Source organism: Salmo salar, chromosome 14 (genome assembly GCF_965601325.2).
Source record: "Salmo salar chromosome 14, fSalSal1, whole genome shotgun sequence".
NCBI lineage: Eukaryota > Metazoa > Chordata > Actinopteri > Salmoniformes > Salmonidae > Salmo > Salmo salar.
In genome coordinates, this window is record NC_138304.1 from 22,607,063 (window position 1) to 22,627,929 (window position 20,867).

Genomic DNA, 20,867 nt, shown 5'->3' on the forward strand with positions numbered 1-20,867 from the left:
GAGCCCTCAAATCCTCAAAGTTCTACAGCTGTACCAGGACTGGCATCATCACTGCTTGGTATGGCAATAGCACCGCCCTTGTTCGCATGGCACCACAGAGGGTAATGCGGAAAGCCCAGTACATCACTGTGGCTGAGCTTCACAGATGTCTCAAGTTTTGAGGGAGCATGCAGTTAGCATGCTGACTGCAGGAATGACCGCCAGAACTGTTGCCAGAGAATTTTAATGTACATTTTTCTACCATAAGCCGCCTCAACATCGTTTTAGTGAATTTGGCAGTACGTCCAACCAGCTTCACAACCGCGGACCATGCCAGCCCAGGACCTCCACGTCTGGCTTCTTCACCTGCGGGATCATCTGAGACCAGCTACCCGGACAGCTGTTGAAGCTGAGTATTTCTGTCTGTAATAAAGCAGTTTTGTGGGGAAAAATGTAATTATTGTTGGCTGGGCCTGGCTCCTAAGTGGGTGGGCCTATGGCTACGCCCCTGCCCAGTCATGTGAATTCCAACGACTAGGGCCTCATGTATTTATTTAAATTGACTGATTTCCTTATATGAACTGTAACTCTGTAAAAAAAAAAAATAATGTTGTTTTTGTTCTGTATATCTAATAAAATGGCTACAAGGACTATCTGAGTTTGTTTGTATATTATTCTTATTTTTGCACTGTCTCCATGCACACTGACAGGGCCCTACACACACGTACACCCACTACCATACAATCATCATGTACGCTGTTGCTACTCTGTTTATCTTATATCCTGTACATACACTACATGACCAAAACTATGTGGACACCTGCTCATCAAACATCTCATTCCAAAATCATGGGCAAGAATATGGAGTTGGTCCCCGCTTTGCTGCTATATCAGCCTCCACTCTTCTAGGAAGGCTTTCCACTAGATGTTGGAACATTGCTGTGGGGACTTGCTTCCAATCAGCCATGAGCATTAGTCAGGTCAGGCGCTGTTGTTGGGTGATTAGGCCAGGCTCGCTGTCGACGTTCGATGGGGTTTCGCAGGTGTTCGATGGGGTTGCGGTCAGGGCTCTGTGCAGGCCAGTCAAGTTCTTCCACACCGATCTCAACAACCATTTCTATATGGACCTCGCTTTGCGCAAGGGGGCATTGTCATGCTGAAATATGAAAGGGCCTTCCCCATACTGTTGGTTGCCACAAAGTTGGAAGCACAGAATCATCTAGAATGTCATTGTATGCTGTAGCATTAATATTTCCCTTCACTGGAACTAATTGGCCTAGCCTGAACCATGAAAAACAGCCCCAGACCATTATTCCTCCTCCACCAAACTTTACAGTTTGCACTGTGCATTGGGGCAGGTAGCATTCTCCTGGCATCCACCAAAATGTCAGACTGCCAGATGGTGACGCTTGATTCATCACGCCAGAGAACGTGTTTCCACCTCTCCAGAGTCCAATGGCGGCAAGCTTTAAACCACTCCAGTCGACTCTTGGCATTGCGCATGGTGATCTTAGGCTTGTGTGCGGCTGCTCGGCCATGGAAACCCATTTTATGAAGCTCCCGACGAGCAGTTCTTGTGCTGACGTTACTTCCAAAGGCAGTTTGGAACTTGGTAGTGAGTGTTGCAACCGAGAACAGATGATTTTTATGTGCTATGTGCTTCAGCACACGGCGGTCCCGTTCTGTGTGCTTGTCTCTCCTTCCACTTCGGGGCTGAGCCGTTGTTTCTCCTAGACGTTTCCACTTCACAATAACAGCACTTACAGTTGATTGGGGCAGCTTTATGCAGGGCATAAATTTGACGAACTGATATGTTGGAAAGGTGGCATCCTATGATGTTGCAACGTTGAAAGTCTTCAGTAAGGCTGTCAGCAATGGGTGTGGCTGAAATAGCCAAATCCACTAATTTGAAGGCGTGTCCACATACACTACGTCACCAAAAGTATCTACCTCTATCACTCCAGTATCCCTGCATATAGGAAATATGGTACTGGAACTGACCCTGTATAGAATATGTTTGCTTACTTGATCATGTTCTTATTTTTATATCTTGTTTTTGTTCTACCTTGTTGTTTTTAGTACTACATTGATATTGATTACTGCATTGTTGGCTTTAGAGCTTGCAAGAAAGGCCTTTCACTATGCATGTGACATTGAAACTATATAGGGAATAGGGTGCCATTTGGGGCGTATTCCCTCACGACTCTCCCATGAGCTGTCATAAGGAGAGATGACCACAATGCTCCACCTCACATGAGATAGGCCCTCTACATTGGTTTATATGTACATACTGTACTAAGATAAGCCATAACTCCATGAACTATAAGCCTATCGCCATACAGACAAATGACAAAGCTTGAAGGAGCTTTCTAAATAACCCATGTTTATTTTCGGAAATGTTTACATTATTTTCAATTGCATTGTGACTTGTCAGTTTCAAACCATTTTATTCATGATCCTCTGTGTTTTCCGTGGCACCAAAAACAAGAGTTCCCCCTTCAATGGGCACTGAGTCTGTTGGTTGGAAACCAGACTGTCCACCAGACTGACTGTTCAGTCAAACCAGGAAATGACTTCTCCTGTGAGGAATTACAACAAACTTTTGTTTTTATTTTCCACTGTGTGGGATCTCTCACTCTCAAGGCAGGCTGAAATATGCTGCTCGTCAAACTCTTGTTTGTCTACTACAGACCCTAAAAAGGAGAGAAACATCCTGATAATATGTCATTGAAGGGGGAACTTTATCTGGGAAATGAATCGGTTGTCTTCGGTTGTGACACACAATCGGAGTTGTCAAGGAAAACAAATCTGATTCTACAATATTATGCAGACTCATGCCTGGCTATTTGGGATTGAGTTCATGGTATTAGTCAAATAACATCCCTATGCATTGGAACTGCTCCGGGGTGAGGTTTCCCCTATGTAGTAAAGATCTAGGATCAGCTTCTCCTCCCCAATCCCAACCTTCACCAGTTGGCGTTTTCCATTTAACTTACCCAGGATCAGTGTTTAGGGGCATCTTCACCCTACACCCATTGAAACCATACTTGTCCAGTTTCTTTACTTCATTGATTGAACAATACTACTTTAACACTTCACCACTACTTTGACATAGTTCCTTTCATCATTGAACTGATCTAATCTGTATTTGAGTACATCCCAATTACCCTGCCCAGTGCCTATAGAATTTAGTTACTCTCTCTGCCTCAATATGAGCCCAGGATTGCTCTCTGAACAGTCAAGCTTGTGTATGAGGCGTGACTGTGGCGCATTCCAAGTGGCACCCAGTTCCCTATATAGTGCACCCACTTTAAAAGTGGTGCGCTATGTAGTGAATAGGGTGCCATTTGGGATGCTGCCGGCCTGCAGAAGCTCTGTCTGGCCAACTGCATATCTGTCATAGTCGACTCCCTGCCTCAGCAATCTCAAAGCGGCTTGGTGCTGCTGTTCTCACGCTGTCAGCCTTAGACAGCAATACTGCAGCATTGTCTCTGAATGCACAGAATCATCACTTCCTTCCTCTCTAAGCTTTACATGTGGTGCTTTTAAACCACACCGTCGTCATCATTTTCATTTTCATCTTCTCCTTCCTCATCATTCCTAGACAGCCACAGATATCAAAGCTCTATAATAAGAGGATTTAATGTTGAGGGATTGTTTTGGAGAAGAAGTGGGAATGCTGTTTTGGATCTGTTCTGTGTGTGTGGACTGTTGATAGAACTGCAGATGCCAGTGAGCCCTCATTGTTTGGACTGTTCTGTGTACTGTAACAGTGTCTGGTTTGTCTTGAACAGATATAGAGAGTGTACAGGGACATGACTATAGAGCTTGGCCTGGATAGCTGCATAAAACACTACTTAACAAAAGGGATGTGCTGTATGTATGCGTTAGTGTATTAGTAGAATACCAGCATCAGACACTACAGTATCCTGTCAAAAGTGTCAGTTGGGTTACTGTCTATTGCTTTACTGAAAGTCTGTAATCATTTCACACACTTTTTTGACTAACCAGGAATGAGACATGACATGTTGCATCTACCCCACTGTATCTCTGATCAGACAGGAATATGAACTGATCAATGTTATTCTCTTTCATTCCAGGTTCATTATCCAGACGTGGAGAGGGTGGAATGGCTCAACAAGGTACTGAACATCTTCACTGCAGTGTCCTACAGTATACTGACCAGACCTGGATTCAAATTCTATTGGAGATCTTTCAAATACTTTCAGTGTTTGCTCTAGCCTGCCTACCAGATGGGTGGTTTTGCAGTTTTGGGACTATCCTATTGGTCTTTCAACCCAGGCAAGCTCAATCAAGAACAGATAAAGTATTAAAAATAATATTTGAACCCAGGTCTGATACCAACTATCCTAGCTGCAGCACTATCCTAGCTGCAGCACTTCCCCAGCTGCAGCACTTCCCCAGCTGCAGCCGTGCTGGGAGGCGGGCTGCAGGGCAGGGCTGGGAGGCGGGCTGCAGGGCAGGGCTGGGAGGCGGGCTGCAGGGAAGGGCTGGGAGGCGGGCTGCAGGGCAGGGCTGGGAGGCGGGCTGCAGGGCAGGGCTGGGAGGCGGGCTGCAGGGCAGGGCTGGGAGGCGGGCTGCAGGGCAGGGCTGGGAGGCGGGCTGCAGGGCAGGGCTGGGAGGCGGGCTGCAGGGCAGGGCTGGGAGGCGGGCTGCAGGGCAGGGCTGGGTAGGCAGGGCTCGGGAGCGGGTAGGCAGGGCTGGGGAGCGGGCAGGGTAGGCAGGGCTGGGGAGCGGGCAGGCAGGGCTGGGGAGAGGGCAGGGTAGGCAGGGCTGGGGAGCGGGCAGGCAGGGCTGGGGAGAGGGCAGGGTAGGCAGGGCTGGGGAGCGGGCAGGCAGGGCTGGGGAGAGGGCAGGGTAGGCAGGGCTGGGGAGCGGGCAGGCAGGGCTGGGGAGCAGGGCAGGTGGGCAGGCGTGCTGGGGAGCAGGCAGGGCTGGGAGGCGGGCAGGCAGGGCTGGGGAGCGGGCTGGGAGGTGGGCAGGGCTGGGGAGCGGGCAGGCAGGGCTGGGGAGCAGGGCAGGCGGGCTGGGGAGCAGGGCAGGGCTGGGAGGCGGGCAGGCAGGGCTGGGAGGCGGGCAGGGCTGGGGAGCGGGCAGGCAGGGCTGGGCAGGCGGGCTGGGGAGCGGGCAGGCAGGGCTGGGCAGGTGGGCAGGCGGGCTGGGGAGCAGGCAGGGCTGGGAGTTGGGCGGGCAGGGCTGGGAGGCGGGCTGGGGAGCAGGCAGGCAGGGCTGGCAGGCGGGCTGGGGAGCGGGCAGGCAGGGCTGGGGAGCGGGCAGGCAGGGCTGGAGAGCGGGCAGGGCTGTGAGGCGGGCGGGCTGGCTGGGGAGCAGGCAGGCAGGCAGGGCTGGGAGGCGGGCGAGCTGAGGAGCAGGCAGGCAGGCAGAGCTTGCGGCAGGGCTGAGAGGCGGGCTGGCGAGGGAGCGGGATGGGAGGCTGGGGAGCTGGGAGGCGGGCTGCGGAGTAGGCAGGCGGGGCTGGGAGGCGGACGGGCTGAGGAGCAGGCTGGGAGGCGGGCTGGCTAGGGAGCAGGCAGGCAGGGCTGGTTCGGCGGGCTAGCTGGCTGGTTCGGCGGGCTGGCGGCAGAGCTGGGAGGCGGGCGGGCTGGGAGGCGGGCTGGCGGCAGGGCTGGGAGGCAGGCTGGCGAGCGAGCAGGATGCGAAGCGAGCGGGCTGGGGAGTAGGCAGGCAGGGCTGGGAGGCGGACGGGCTGAGGAGCTGGCAGGCAGGCAGGCCTGGGAGGCGGGCTGGCTGGGGAGCAGGCAGGCAGGGCTGGGAGGCAGGCAGGCAGGGCTGGGAGGCGGGCTGATTGGCGGGCTGGCTGAGGAGCAGGCAGGGCTGGGAGGCGGGCTGATTGGCGGGCTGGCTGAGGAGCAGGCAGGGCTGGGAGGCGGGCGGGTTGGGGGGGACGGGCAGGCAGGTTGGCAGGCAGGGCTGGGAGGTGGGCAGGCAGCAGCCTGATATAAATCGTCCCGTATCTGGAGCTCTGCTAACCCAGCTCCGGTACCAGCCTCCTTGGAGACCCTTCTCACTTCCAGAACTCACTGGAGAGGGAGTTGTTACTGTAAAAAACAGACGTCTAGGGATTTAGTCCATGTTTCTAAGACACAGTAGGTAATAAAAAGAGCAACATTTGTTTTCTTGACCACTATTAGTTATGCAACAGTGTTAGAAGCTGTTGTTTTTATGGTAGACTCAAACGTGGTAAGGAGCTCATGCATCACTAAAACAAAGACGAGCCAATAAACTGTAGCAGGGCCACACCCAAACAAAGAAAATGCGGCAGTTGAGGTAATGGTAGCAAATAATGAGGCCATTTCCTACCTGTTAGCTATGACGCAGTAATGCTCCTAATTTTCCTTATGAGGATTAAAGTATTTATCTTCAATTGAACAGTTTAATATTTAGTCCTATTAAATAAAACCATACAGAGAACAGGGCCGTTACCTGTGTGGCGTGTCGGACAGACATTGAGCTTTGAAAATATGACCCGTCTAACCCTGAGTCTTCCTCGTTGTCTCCCTCCTCAGACAGTGAAACAGATGTGGCCGTACATCTGTCAGTTTGTTGACAAGCTGTTCAGAGAGACCATCGAGCCGGCCGTGAAGGGGGCTAACGCTCACCTCAGCTCCTTCTGCTTCACCAAGATCGACATGGGGGACAAGGTGAGACTGAGGCATTTGAATAGGCATGAATGTTTCCAGTGATGAGTTCTGGGGTCAATGTTACTGTTAGTTAGGTTCCCACTGTTATGGCAAGCAGTATGGAAAGCGTTCTATATCTTGTTATATAGGTGTTTAGTCTGTATAATATAGTTAATAGGTGTTTACAGTCATTAGCCATATATCAACAATGTCCAGTTTATGCTTCCTGCACGTACATTTTTAAATGTGTTAACCTTGTAAGGGAATTTAGGAACACCACCCTGCTTGACGTGTGGTTGGACGAGCGCAGTTAGGAAGTTTTCCCTTGTTTGAGCACACAGAGGCACTTGTCAACCAGTGGGTCCTGCTTTGTCATCCTATCATCTCCCCCCTCTCTCTCTCTCTTTCTCTCTCTTTCTGCAGCCAATAAGGGTGAACGGGGTCAAAGTGTACACTGAGAATGTGGACAAGCGACAGATTATCATGGACCTGGACATTAGGTATAGTCACATGCACTGTGGTTCAATTTGAAGAGATTTCTGATTTCATGTAATTGTGTATCATAACACATTGGTTTTGTTTTATCTTTTCAGCTTTATTGGAAATACAGAGATTGATGTTGACATCAAGAAATACTACTGCAGAGCTGGTATAAAAAGTATACAGGTAGTCATGATTTTAATATCGTACACATGCATACACTACATACTATTCTGAAATGTTGTGACTTTCTCCCGCTATTGAAGAGTTGATATACCAGACCTGAGTTTGGAGAGGATCTGTCTGGTGCAATAGACTAACCATTAGCCACCGCCATATTTGGCTATGCATTATGTAAACTGCAGTTTTTTTTTCCCCTCCACACAATATGTTGACACATATAGATAAGGATGAAAGGTGATTATACAATATTGGCAGAGGTTGCCCTTGCAAACCAGCAGCATATTTGCTGTTCTGAGATCAGAGGGAGCCAGTTATATTCAGAGTAGCCTACAGTAAAGATTGCAAACCCGTTGTCTATGGCTTGATTAAAGACTGTGGTCTCGGGTGGTCTATGCGTCCACTCTGATAGGCTGTTTAGGTATCAGTCCAGATTTCAGACGGTTTTGTTGGCTCCTAATAGGTGGCTGGCTTTTCACTGTAATAATTTGTGAATGTGAGAATAGGACCACATAAGAGTATGGTTATCGAAAATGTCCTCTTAAATTAGCGTAATCACTGATTTAAATATAAAGGTCAAATATTTCCATTGCATGTTAATGGATGACTTTGTGTTTAATTGCAACCACATTTGGAGCTCTAGACAGTGTGTCACCATTTCTGAGAAGAGTCATTTCAGTCATGATGGATACTAATGGAATCAGTGTAAAACTGGTCAGACTTTTCCTTGAAACGGAAGGGATATTTTCACAACAAGGCCCATTAACTATACAGACAGTGATATTGAAGCTGTGGATAATAAGACATTTTATCATACCACTGTTACATATGTTGTAAGACTGATACCCCATGCTCTGCTTCTGAAAAGCCACTGATTTGGCCTGTTTTCTGCAGCTTCAAGGTGTCTTGAGGGTCGTCATGGAGCCCTTGCTCGGAGACATGCCGTTGATCGGAGCCCTAGCTGTCTTTTTCCTGAAGAAGCCTGTAAGTATTGGCAGCCATTTTGACTAATTCTGTAGTGGTTTTAAACCTCTGAGGAGGGAGTGGTCTGCAGACAACTGGATGTGAAGGACGTTTTGTTGAGCTCCAGTTTCAGAAAGCCCAAGTCTAGTCTAGGTTGCATCCCAAATGAATACCAATTCCCTATATAGTGCACAACTTTTGATGGGCTCTGGTCAAAGTAGTGCACTATATAGGGAATAGGGTGCTATTTCTATTTGGGACGCAGACTTAGTCCATCCCCTGCTCCTTGACTGCTGTCTTCTTGTGTGTCAGCATCTGTTATAGATTGAGGGTTTGATAGGGGAGTGAGGAGAGTGAGACATGCCATCAAAAGGACAAGAAGGGCACTGTAACTACTTCCTTTTGGATTTATTTTCTTCAGTCATCACAACTGAAGAGATAATAGGTACAATAGATTGGATATATTTCCTAGCTAGTCAATAATACTCTGGCCTTATTTTAACCAGACTCAGTTTCAGGTGTTGTTGATTACCTGTAGTCACTCGCCATTTGTCTCTGTGACGATACATATTCTAATTGTAGTGATGTGGCGTTATGGGACTGAAAAAGCATTGCGTTGTTTATCCGTAAGATATGGGTGTTATCGCCTCTGTGTCGTGGTGGGGAGAACAAATGAGCTTTATTTTAAGTCTCTGTGCTGTTATGCAGTCGAGGCTGCGTCTTTCTCATTGGGTAGGATTTCTGCTTACTCCTCATATTGATTTTCCTCCAAGATGAACTATGCTGCTTATTGCCTGTTATTACTCATTAAAGGTCTATGGTAAATCAGCTGGACATCCAATCTATACCATCTCATACAACAACCCTCCCCTCTTGGCCTAAGACATATTAACCCCTAAAGAAACTAAAATCAGTTAGTGTTGGTTCAGTGCTGTGAGCAGATTGTTCCAGGGCTGATGAGATGAATAATTTCCCGCCAGTTAAGCTCGATAATCGTCACACAGAACCAACCTTTACAGTCCAGTCCTGATTACAATAGCATGCCACATGTATTTTCCTAGCCAGTCTATAACTACGCTCTTTGTAAAACGTAATCCTAACCACTTTTAGTATCAGTTGTGATGCAATGATACAGCGTTAATAAAATAGAGTTAGTTGAGACATTGCAGCAGAGACGAGGAGCTGTCATTAGCCCGACAAACACAGACCACAGAGATGGGCCAGAGGGCTATTTTCCCCATGATATGGTCCGAGGCCTTGGTCTAAGTCCTGGGATGAAGACTGGGCTGTAGTGAAGTCCTTAAGAGCGACAAACAGCCGTCTGTCTAAGCCTTATTTTAACCTCTGGAGCTCTGCTATTTCTCTTGAGCTGGACTCTTTTTAGCCTGGTCCCACATCTGTCTCTTCTGTTTTGACAGATCTGGGACCAGGCTAGACTGCTATAGAGCCCATGGTGCCTGTACACGTTCACCTCTGACCTGTAGTGCAGTCATAGAGACTTTTAAAAGAATGAGTGAAAGGTCTACCCCTCTAACCAGTCTATCATTTCTATTGGATTTACCGCCCCTTGAAGAAGGCATTACCTGTAAAGCGCTGGTCCTTCATAATCCTCCTGCCCCTCTACCCTGACAGAGACAGTCTATCTATCCCCTAAGCTGTGTTTTTGGTCTTAAAGCTACCATCAGTGAGGTATCTGACACCCTTTAGGACTGGCTGGTAACCTGTGCCCAACTGAGCTGGGGGCGAGGGAGGTGGAAGTGTGAGTGGCGTTGCTGTGGCTGTGTAGTGTAGCCACTGTGTGTTTGAATGTAGAGCGGAGTGGAGCAGTGCAGCCAGCCAGGATAAAAGGCCTCACCAGCATTGTTTGATGTTGCAGTATTCTCATGCCATGCGGTCATAACCAAAGTGGAAACCACTTTTTCTTTCTACTGACTAACAGAGGGCATTTGTTTAACCCAATGTCATTACATTGAGATCCTTATCATGTGCTCTAAATCTATAAACAGCACTGATTGTTGTTGTTTAAAAAAATGAACCTTGGATAATCAATGCATTTTACTGGTAGGTTGCTGTCTGGAGTCATGACTTAGTTAGCAGGGCTATGACGATAGCAGCATCACTTTTTTTCATGGCAAAAATGAAAACACGAAGCAGACAAACTCTTTGGTCCTTTAAAAACCTGTTGTACATCAAATATTGTGTGCTATTGCTTAGAAAATAAATAAATATCACTCTAGATTACAACATAATGATGTTTGTTTCCAACATTAGGGCGGTTTTCCTAAGTAAGTTAAATCCACTTTGTGAAGGCTAAGTGGGTGCATGCCGCCCGCCGTCCTGCCTCGCTAGATAAAAGCCAGACAGCGGTTCGGACTGCTCTGCAGCCTGCCTGCCAGTCAACCAGTCGCTGCTCTTTATGGTTGCATCCAAATGGCACTCTATTCCCTATGTAGTGCACTACTTTTGACCAGGACCCATAGGACTCTGATCGTAAGTAGTGTACTATGTAGGGATTGGGGAACAGGGTTTCATTTGGGATGCAGCTATATCTTCTTTATATCCCCACTGCAGTCAGAACATTGGAGCAGGCTGTGAACTGTATCTGTGTCAACATCAGGAGAGACAGGAAAATCATCATAAACACCCTGCCCAGGCCTTAGACAAGTGCTGAAAGCGTCATCATCACATGATCACTGTCAGATGTTCTTTCTTGTGTCCTGTATTCTGTAATGCATTTTGGGTAAGGCATCACGTGCCACTCCTTGCCTGACAATACATTCAAATCCAAGTGAGAATTGGGTTAGGTGAGAAATGTGCTCATTCTGTTGCCAGAATTCAGAAGTTCCTAATTTTGCTGGAATGTGTTATGGTTGAATAAGAAAAATGAAGGAACACTGTCATGATCACACAAGAGCACAGCATGTTGTTTACCTTGTAGGCCTTTAGGTCATTAGAGCTGTTCGTTATGGGAAACAATGCTGCTGTGTCGTGGTCAGAATCCTGTCAAAGCTTGTGCCTGCAGCACTTTACTTGTTAGAATGTGGGAGAATAGATGTAATTTTACCGGTTTTAAAATGGCACCTCTGGTCTCTTGACAATCGACCGAACATTAATGATTGACAAGCTTGAATTTAGCCTGAAATGTTCCGTAGACAAAACATTTATACAGTAGAGTTTTAAACTGTACTGTAACAGCTTTATGCTTTGCACTAATGTCTGTTTACTATAGGTACGCTACAAGTCCTCGTCTTAAATCACCCAGATGTTGACTCTCTGAGCTGCTTAATAGCATGTTTCTCAGCTTTGCAGACATTTGTTAAATGAGCAGTTTAAATGTGAACAAAGTTAGAAACATAATCTCACCTTGGCCCCGGTCCTCAACCTTCACACTGTAGCAGACCCACAGTTCAGAGACATGGCACCTTATTCCTTATAGGGCACTAATATGGGCTCTGGTCTACAGTAGTGCACTATATAGGGAATAAGGTGCCATTTGGGACACAAGCATGCTCTCATAGTGGATGACCACTGGCACATGAGACATGACTCTCATAGTGGATGACCACTGGCACGAGACATGACTCTCATAGTGGATGACCACTGGCACATGAGACATGACTCTCATAGTGGATGACCACTGGCACATGAGACATGACTCTCATAGTGGATGACCACTGGCACATGAGACATGACTCTCATAGTGGATGAACACTGGCACATGAGACATGACTCTCATAGTGGATGACCACTGGCACATGAGACATGACATGACTCTCATAGTGGATGACCACTGGCACATGAGACATGACATGACTCTCTTAGTGGATGACCACTGGCACATGACATGACTCTCATAGTGGATGACCACTGGCACATGAGACATGACATGACTCTCATAGTGGATGACCACTGGCACATGAGACATGACATGACTCTCATAGTGGATGACCACTGGCACATGAGACATGACATGACTCTCTTAGTGGATGACCACTGGCACATGAGACATGACATATCACCTCATGGTTGGTTGACTTTATTTGGTAACCATGACAACCGGTAGACTAATGCCAGTCCTTTTATGGTAAGAAGTGTGCTAATGTGGTAAGAAACAACTTGGAGAAAACGATAATGCCAGGATTTGGGCAGAGGCTTGATTCTTATCTACAATTGATTTAGGCCTACCCTTCTCCTTATTTCAAACACTGTTTCAGTCAATGTTTTTAGAAACCCATGAACCGTGTCTGAAAATAAAGTGAATTTGATGGGAGAGGTAATGTGCCTAGACTGCTTTGCTGTCATCTGAGTTTTCTTGATGGCATGTATGACTCATAAACTCAGAGGAGCCTACATAGAGCATTGCTTTTGGGGAGTGGCATACAGGCAGATAGTGTTCTATGATTCAGTGGGCAGAACTTCTGGCTTGGGTACTGGAACAGAGAAAGACATGGCTTGCATCCCAAATGGCACCCTATTACCCATGTAGTGCACAAAAGTAATGCACTATATAGGAAATAGGGTGGAATTTGGTATGCACCCATGGCTCTTTCACCATACCGGTCAGACTAACCCAGTAACATAGCTAACCAGGTCACAAGGCTATGTTCCCCTAGAGACTGTCACAACACAGCATTCTCAGAAAGTTTGATTCCTTCATTTACGACCCTGGAACACTGTCTAGGCCTCCGTTAATTCCTGAGCCTACTAAATGTTTGTCGTTGTTCTAAGTCGTTTTGCAGTCGTGCAGTATTGTGACGCTACAGTGCACCGTTGCTGCACACATTCTGGCATTGTCCTCAAAACTTCGAGCTGGCGTTAAAGTATTTGTTTGGAATCCAATCCACACTAAGGATGCGTCCCAAATGGCACTTTATTCCCTGGTCAAAATCCCTGGTTAAAAGTAGTGCAAAGTACTGCATGGGGAATAGGGTGCCCAATCCGGTCTCATAGCAAAACGCATTATATTTTACAAAAATCCTTGCTACTCCATTTAGTATGATTATGTTACTTTTCGTTAGGCCTACCAATATAATAGCGGTCGTCCAATATAATGCAAATTGTAGCACGTATAGTATCGTTCTTCTTGGTCGCATTTGACCCGTTTAGTATGATATACTGTATTACATTAGACTACTTTAGTATGATATGCTACGTTCAGCTGCTTTAGTATGATATGCTGCTTTAGGTTAGGGGTTAGGGTTCGGAGTAAGGTTAAATGATTAAGGTTAGGGTTTGGGAAGGGTTAGCTAACATGCTAAGTAGTTAAAAAGTAGCTAAAAATATAGTAGGTGCTACTTAGCTGAAATGCTAAAGTTGTCCATGATGGATTTTAGTAAAATATAATACGTTTGGCTCTCTGAGACCAGGCTGGGGTGCCATTTGACATACAGACAATGCTTGCCACATACTGTACAGCCTACGGTCCTCTCTTCCATGAAAGCAGTACAGAATGAACAGTTACTGTAGATACGGTATAGTTTGCCCTGTAGTGAGAATCTTGTAAGCATTCAATCCGTCTCCCTGTACGGTGTTACAATCTTTTCGACAGTGCTCATTTTCCTCAAGAAATTGCTTTCCGCTCTAGATACCGCTTTTAAAGTTATTGTCCGTGTTCACTGTTCAGGTCAAAGTAATAACAATTTACCAGATACTGTAGTAGTCATTTGTAGCTGTCTTCAAAGATATGGCATGATGAAAGTGGATAACATCTTTGATTGTAAAGTATCAATTATTGCCTTGCTCTGGAAATGTCAGTTAGAACCAGTTCAAATGAATGTCTTTTGGCTATTTTTTTATGCTGCTGTGAATGAGTGTGCTAGTTGTGTTTTACTAGGAAACTGTACTCCTCATGGACAAGCTTTTATTAGCTGTTGAGCAGCTTCCAATTTGCTGCTTTTTAGCCATTGGAAATTCCTCTTCTGCTGATAATATCTGAGTCGCTGAGAGTGATACACTGTTTGTCAACTCTCTCGATAGACTTCTTATTATTAAAACAGAACTCTCATCGATCTTAAATACAAATTGGTCATTATTTTCTTTGATTTTTTTTGCAAGTGTTTATGCTTAGTTAAACGATTAGAAAACAACTTGAACTATTGATATTATACTAATTCTCTGTCGTCATTTTCTACTCATTTTATTGCGATGAATAGCTAAATGAGAATATTAGCTAGATGAGAACACTCGATTAAAACATAAAGCTGTGTGTGTTTCAGTATCCTTATTATTCAGTGCTTAGTTAACTAGGGTTGGCAGGAAACACACAAAGCTAAAGCCTACCCACAATATGCATGTCCTCTCTAGCTAGTCTTATTGTTTACCAGTGCAATGGAGCAGACTGATGCCCTCCTAGTGAGAATGCTCTTCGTAAGCTTAGAAGACGAGGAGCTATTTTTTGCTTGACTTCCTAAATGAGATGACTTTAATGAGATGACTGTGTTTCTGGTGCACACAGTAGTAGGTCCACTCTGTTTGGGCTCATCACACCCTATAGATTTCCTAGAGTTCCTCAGAGTTCTGCTTTGTTTTTTTCTCTCTGTTACTCAAAGGCATGTTTTCTTTTTCCTTTTAGTTTCTGGACATAAACTGGACAGGCCTCACAAATATTCTGGACATCCCAGGCTTGAAGTAAGTGACAACTGCACGACTGCAAACCCTGCTTCTTATTACTGTTGTGGTGTGGAACTGGCTTGACCTATAATATAACTTTGTTTAGGGAAATCAAGTCTTGGTATTGGTCTATTCAGAGGGCATGGTCTACAGTTACAGGACATATTAATTGTTTCCATGGCAACCTCTACAAGTATTGCACTACGTACAGTGCCTTCAGAAAGTATTTACACCTTGACTTATTCCACCTTTTGTTGTTACAGCCTGAATTTAAAATGTTGTGTCACTGGCCTACACACAATACCCCATCATGTCAAAGTGGAATCATGTATTTAGACATTTTTACAAATGTTATTAAAAATGAAAAGCTGAAATGTCTTGAGTCAATAAGTATTCAACCCTTTTGTTATGGCAAGCCTAAATACGTTTCAGGAGTAAAAATGTGCCTAAAAAGTCACATAAGTTGCATACGTGATTTTTGAATGACTACCTCATCTCTGTACCCCACACATACAATAATCTAAGTTCCTTCAGTCAAGCAGTGAATTTCAAACACAGATTAAACCACAAAGACCACAGAGGTTTTTCCAATACATCGCAAAGAAGGGCACCTATTTGTAGATTATGTTAAAAAAATGATGACATTGAATATCCCTTTGAGCATGGTGAAGTTATTAATTACACTTTGGATGACGTATCAATACACCCAGTCAGTACAAAGATACAGGCATCCTTCCTAACTCAGTTGCCAAAGAGTAAGGAAACCGCTCAGGGATTTCACCATGAGGCCAATGGTGACTTTAAACAGTTAGAGTTTAATGGCTGTTATCGGATAAAACTGAGGATGGATCAACAACATTGTAGTTACTCCACACTACTAACCTAAATGACAGAGTGAAAAGAAGGAAGCCTAAAGAGAATAAAACTATTCCAAAACATGCATCCTGTTTGCAACAAGGCACTAAAGTAAAACTGCAAAAATGTGGCAAAGAAATTAACTTTATATCCTGAATACAGAGTTATGTTTGCGGCAAACACAACACATCACTGAGTACCACTCTTCATATTTTTAAGCATGGTAAGAGAAAGGTCATATCTAGTCAGTTGCACAAAATGTGTCTTCTGCATTTAACCAACCCCTCTGAATCGGAGAGGTGTGGGGGGCTGCCTCAATCAACGTCCACGTCATCGATGCCCAGGGAGCAGTTGTTGGGAGGGTTTAACTGCCTTGCTCAAGGATAGAATGGAAGATTTTCCCATCTTACTGCCACAAGGATTCGAACAAGCAACCTTTCGGTTACTGTCCCAATGCTCTAAGCGCTAGGCTACCTGCCGCATCATGTTTTGGGTATGCTTGTCATCACCAAGGACTATGGAGTTTTTTAGGATAAAAAGTAACAGAATAGAGCTAAGCACTGGCTAAGTCCTAGAGGGAAACCCGGTTCAGTCTGCTTTCCAACAGACAGTGGGAGACATTCAGCTGTCAGTAGGACAATAAAAAACACAAGGCCAAAAATACTGCTCCCTAGTGGCGCAGTGGTCTAAGGGACTGCATCTCCGTGCAAGAGGCATCACTACAGTCCCTGGTTCGAATCCAGGCTGTATCACATCCGGCTGTGATTGGGAGTCCCTTAGGTCGGCGCACTATTGGCCCAGCGTCGTCTGGGTTTGGCTGGGGTAGGCCACCATTGTAAATAATGAATTTGTTCTTAACTGACTTGCCTAGTTAAATAAAGGTTACATAATATTTTTTTTAAATACACTGGAGTTGCTTACCAAGCCGACATTGAATGTTCCTGAGTAGCCTAGTTACAGTTTTGTATAAATATTGTACAATCCAGGTGTGCAAAGCTCTTAGGTTGTGTCTACACCTGACACATACATGTGACTTCTGCTATCAGAATACGAAGATCACATTGAAAAGACGGGTCTAGATGCACAAAAGTCACATTGTGGTCTGATTGTGTTCAGATCTGGCATTTCAGGAGGTGGTCAGGGATGCATTGTGTGCAGATTTCTCCTCAGTTTGGACACAATCAGACCACCGAACCCGCATACAGTGGGCGACGTCATCAGCACTCCTCCCACAAGTCTCCAGAAAACATGTATTTTGGGACAGAGAGACACCTTTTCATTGTAACGTTGGAGTAAGTACATTCCTAGTATGTGGGGACCTGTTTGCTGGCCTCATAAATGCTAGCCAGCTAGCTAGCTAATATTTAGAAAAACAATTTTTGGTTGTGTTATCATATTTTGCCTATTCCACCGTTTTGTGGAATGCATACTGGCATTTGAATAGTGTGGGAACGGACACAATGTGGACACAAATGTAAATGTAGACGCATGACGTGTTCAGAATTCCATGACCAGAATACAAAAGCTGCATGAACTTTCAAGTCTAGACACACAGCCTTATAGACTTACTTAGAAAGACTCACAGCTGTAATTGCTGCCGAAGGTGATTCTAACATGTATTGACTCAGGGGTGTGAATACTTATCTAAGTGAGATTTCTGTATTTTATTTTCAATAAACTTTCACAAAATTCGAAAAACAGGTTTCCACTTTGTCATTATAGGGTATTGTGTGTAGATGGGTAAAAAAAATCAGGCTGTAACACAACAAAATGTGGAATAAGTGAAGGGGTATGATACACAGTTTATCAGTCCAAATAGGCTAATAGATTAGAGGCAACCATTTTTAATGTGTTCACCACTTACCAGGGATGAAGGGAGGAGGTAGAGGAGGAGGGGAAGGTATCTATCTATATCATGTAGTTAATTGTGCCAGTGAAAGGCTAAAAGCTGATTGAGCTTAATAGGCTGTTTTGATTCAGCACTGGGCTGGCTCCTGTGCCAGGCATGAAAAATGTTCTTCCTGTGACGACAACCAGGGATGCGTCTCAAATGACAGCCTATATCCTTACATATTGCACTACTTTTAACCGGGGCCTGGTATAGGGTAGCATTTGGGACACAAACAAGACAAGACAAACAGACAGGAGGGAACATGAACATGAAGGCCTAATTGTTGTGGAGAGAGGGCCAGGTGGCAGCTTTTAGGGCTGGGAGGGAGGGAGTGATGGTGGTGCTGGTGAGGTAGCAATGTCAACACACTCTCACCATTTTGAGGAAGTGTGTGTGTGTTGTAATAAACCATGGTAGATCCACTCTTTCAGACTGAGCTGTAGTCTGTGGGAGATGTGGAGGGGGAATGGTCATCATGGCACTCTCTGGGTGTGTTCCAAATGACGCCCTATTCCCTATATACAGTAGAGCACTACTTTTGACCGGGACCCATAGAGCATAGGGTACCATTTGGGATGTATGTAGCCCCTGTTGCTGTGTGTTAGAAGTAGTCATACGCCACTGTGAGGTCCCAGCGCCATGAGGTCATGCATTAGCAGCTCTAAGCAAGGCAGCCATGTGGTGGATGGTGTGCTACTAGAGAAAAAGTAGCTATCACATAAACTCCCCTCCAAATGTATTTGGACAGTGAAGCTAACATGTTTAATTGTGTGCAAGGGATATGGGACCAAATACTAAACTTTTTTTTAAATGGTGGGACTAGATGCATGCATAAAGTGCTTTGATTTCTAAACGGTAAAACCGATATGTATGAACATACTCATTACCCTCAAATGAAACCTGTACTGTCACCTATAATGAAACATTTGATCTCAAATCTAAAATGCTGGAGTATAGAGCCAAATACTGTATACAATTTTAGCTTCTCTGTCCAAATGCATATGGAGGTGAGTGTACTGTACATCCACTACGATACACCAGAGCTAGCTTATTTCAACATTTCACAACTCTACCTCTGTTCAATAGCATTCTCATTTGGGGGTGTTTTAACCCGTTACACTCGTGGGAATTGACCTGTATGGAAAGGGCTAAATTGAAATGTTTCCAACAGTAGAAATATGAACAGCGTAAGAATGGTAGCAATTGAAAAGGAACAGTTTGGAGATTATGGGAAAATTATTAGACCAACATTGAGGTCACAACAGTTCACCTGACACAAGACTGAATCCAAACATTACACTGTTCATTTTATGTGCATTTTACATTTACTGTACTTTTCGCCGCATTTGTTGATAAATCTGAAAATACTCTGGATACATTCAGTAACATGATAAGAAAATTCCTGGAATATTTGGTAGCTGCAATCCAAAAACAGACCATTTATAAATTGCAATATGGGTCAGGTGGGCATCATTTGAAAGCTTGTTCTATTGCCAACATGACTAGCTAAGTTATAAATGAGTGCATTCAGGTGTGCCGTGGTGAATTCTCTTCACAACAGACAAACAGGCTCATTCTGTTCAGAACAACCCAGGGTTTGACGCCATGTCATTTTGTAACTACATCAAACATAGTGATCATAAACATTAATACTGTACATGACATGAGTTTTATGATATGGAAATGTGAAATGCACATTTTAATTCACGTGTGTTTGGCTTGCTTGTATGATATCAAAGCTCTATTTATTACAATTGCTATCTTTCAAAATACATTGATTCCTTTTAATTTACAGCATTTCCCTCACTTGGACAATTTGGCAAAAGTTGCCCAATTAGTGGGAGGGATGGGGCAACTTCTTGTCGTGTGCGGTGCTCAAGTTCAGAACGGCTGTCAGTCAAAACCCATACAGCACTGTGAAGCACAGAGCCTGAGCTCTGATGTCATTTATAGTATGTTACTGTACAGCCACTGCGTTTCAACTTAGGCGCTTATCAGTGCCATTTTCAACCAGCATACGGGTACAAGTGTAAATGGCTACCTATGAAACTTATCTGCAAGTGATATTTTTTAACTAGGCAAGTCAGTTAAGAACAAATTCTTATTTTCAATGATGGCCGAACAACATATTTTTACCTTGTCAGCTCGGGGATTCAATCTTGCAACCTTTCGGTTACTGGCCCAACGCTCTAACCACTAGGCTACCTGCCGCCCCAATGCTCACTTATGCCAAACAAAATTGGGGTGAAATAAAAACAAAGACCAGTGGCAAACGTAGATACAGTTGTCCAGGTTATTCTCCCTGGAACATACTGTTAGAAGTGACCAACACGCCACACATACAGGATTGTCATTGTAGTGCAGTGGGCCATCCAGAAATTTGAATGGGGCCATTTGAATATACTTCATTCAATGAAGAGACATGTATAGGCCTACATGGCTGTGGTGGTTTGCTAGATAATGTAGAAGCTGTGCCCTGATTAAGGTCCACGTCTAAACAAATGAGTATAGTGTCTGGTGTGTCGTTTTGTTTTGGTATGAGACATTGTGGGTTTGAGAGACTCCGCCCTGTGAAATGTAGATTTCCTCGTTTTACAGGTTTGAAGGAAACACCAGTGTGTGGGTGTTGAACCTGAAACCTGCCCAACCCTGCCTTATTCTGAGCTTTTCGTGTGGGTGGGCGTGTGTGTGGTGTGTACAGACAGAGGGGGTTCTGTGTACAGGGCTCAGGTTTCCTCTGGTGGGATTTGCATCTCCTTCTAAAACAGCAGGCACCTCCGGTCACCCGTGAGTGTTTGTGTAGTGTGTGTTTTGTTTCCTGGGAATGGAAGTTGTTGCTCACACTCCCTCAACACACAGACACGCTCGGAGTCTAAAAAGTTGAATTGTCGTTTTGCTAACCTTTTCCTACAAACAGACGAAAAGGAAGGACTGAGCGCAAAATGCATAGTCACTTACATTTGTTACTAATTAGCTTTGTTGAAAATGTATAGCAGCTGAACACCAGCAATGAATGAATTCCTTCTGCAGAGAAACTCAGAAATGTGAAGGCTGGCCTCCACATATTTCCGATACACACGTTCTCACCAAAAACAACCTTTTATAGACATAACAGAATATTGTATCCTCAGAGGAGTTTTGAGGAAGGATGGTGGAGGCTCTGCTGAACAATTCAACCCAGCTCTGACGGACTAACATGCACCCACTGAGGGAATTCTCCATTCACTACAATGCTGCCATCTAGTGGG

General features: G+C 45.0%; 1 protein-coding gene across 3 annotated transcripts in view; it reads left to right on the forward strand.

The window, feature by feature from the left end:
- The window catches only part of LOC106568822 (extended synaptotagmin-2), a 64,151-nt gene that overhangs the window by 17,007 nt on the left and 26,277 nt on the right, over positions 1–20,867 (forward strand). For all 3 annotated transcript variants that reach the window (XM_014139511.3, XM_014139513.3, XM_014139512.3), the window contains exons 3-8: positions 4,080–4,121; positions 6,528–6,662; positions 7,065–7,141; positions 7,235–7,307; positions 8,196–8,285; positions 14,836–14,891. In XM_014139511.3, coding sequence (XP_013994986.3) covers positions 4,080–4,121; positions 6,528–6,662; positions 7,065–7,141; positions 7,235–7,307; positions 8,196–8,285; positions 14,836–14,891 — 473 coding nt within the window. The remainder of the gene's footprint in view (positions 1–4,079; positions 4,122–6,527; positions 6,663–7,064; positions 7,142–7,234; positions 7,308–8,195; positions 8,286–14,835; positions 14,892–20,867) is intronic.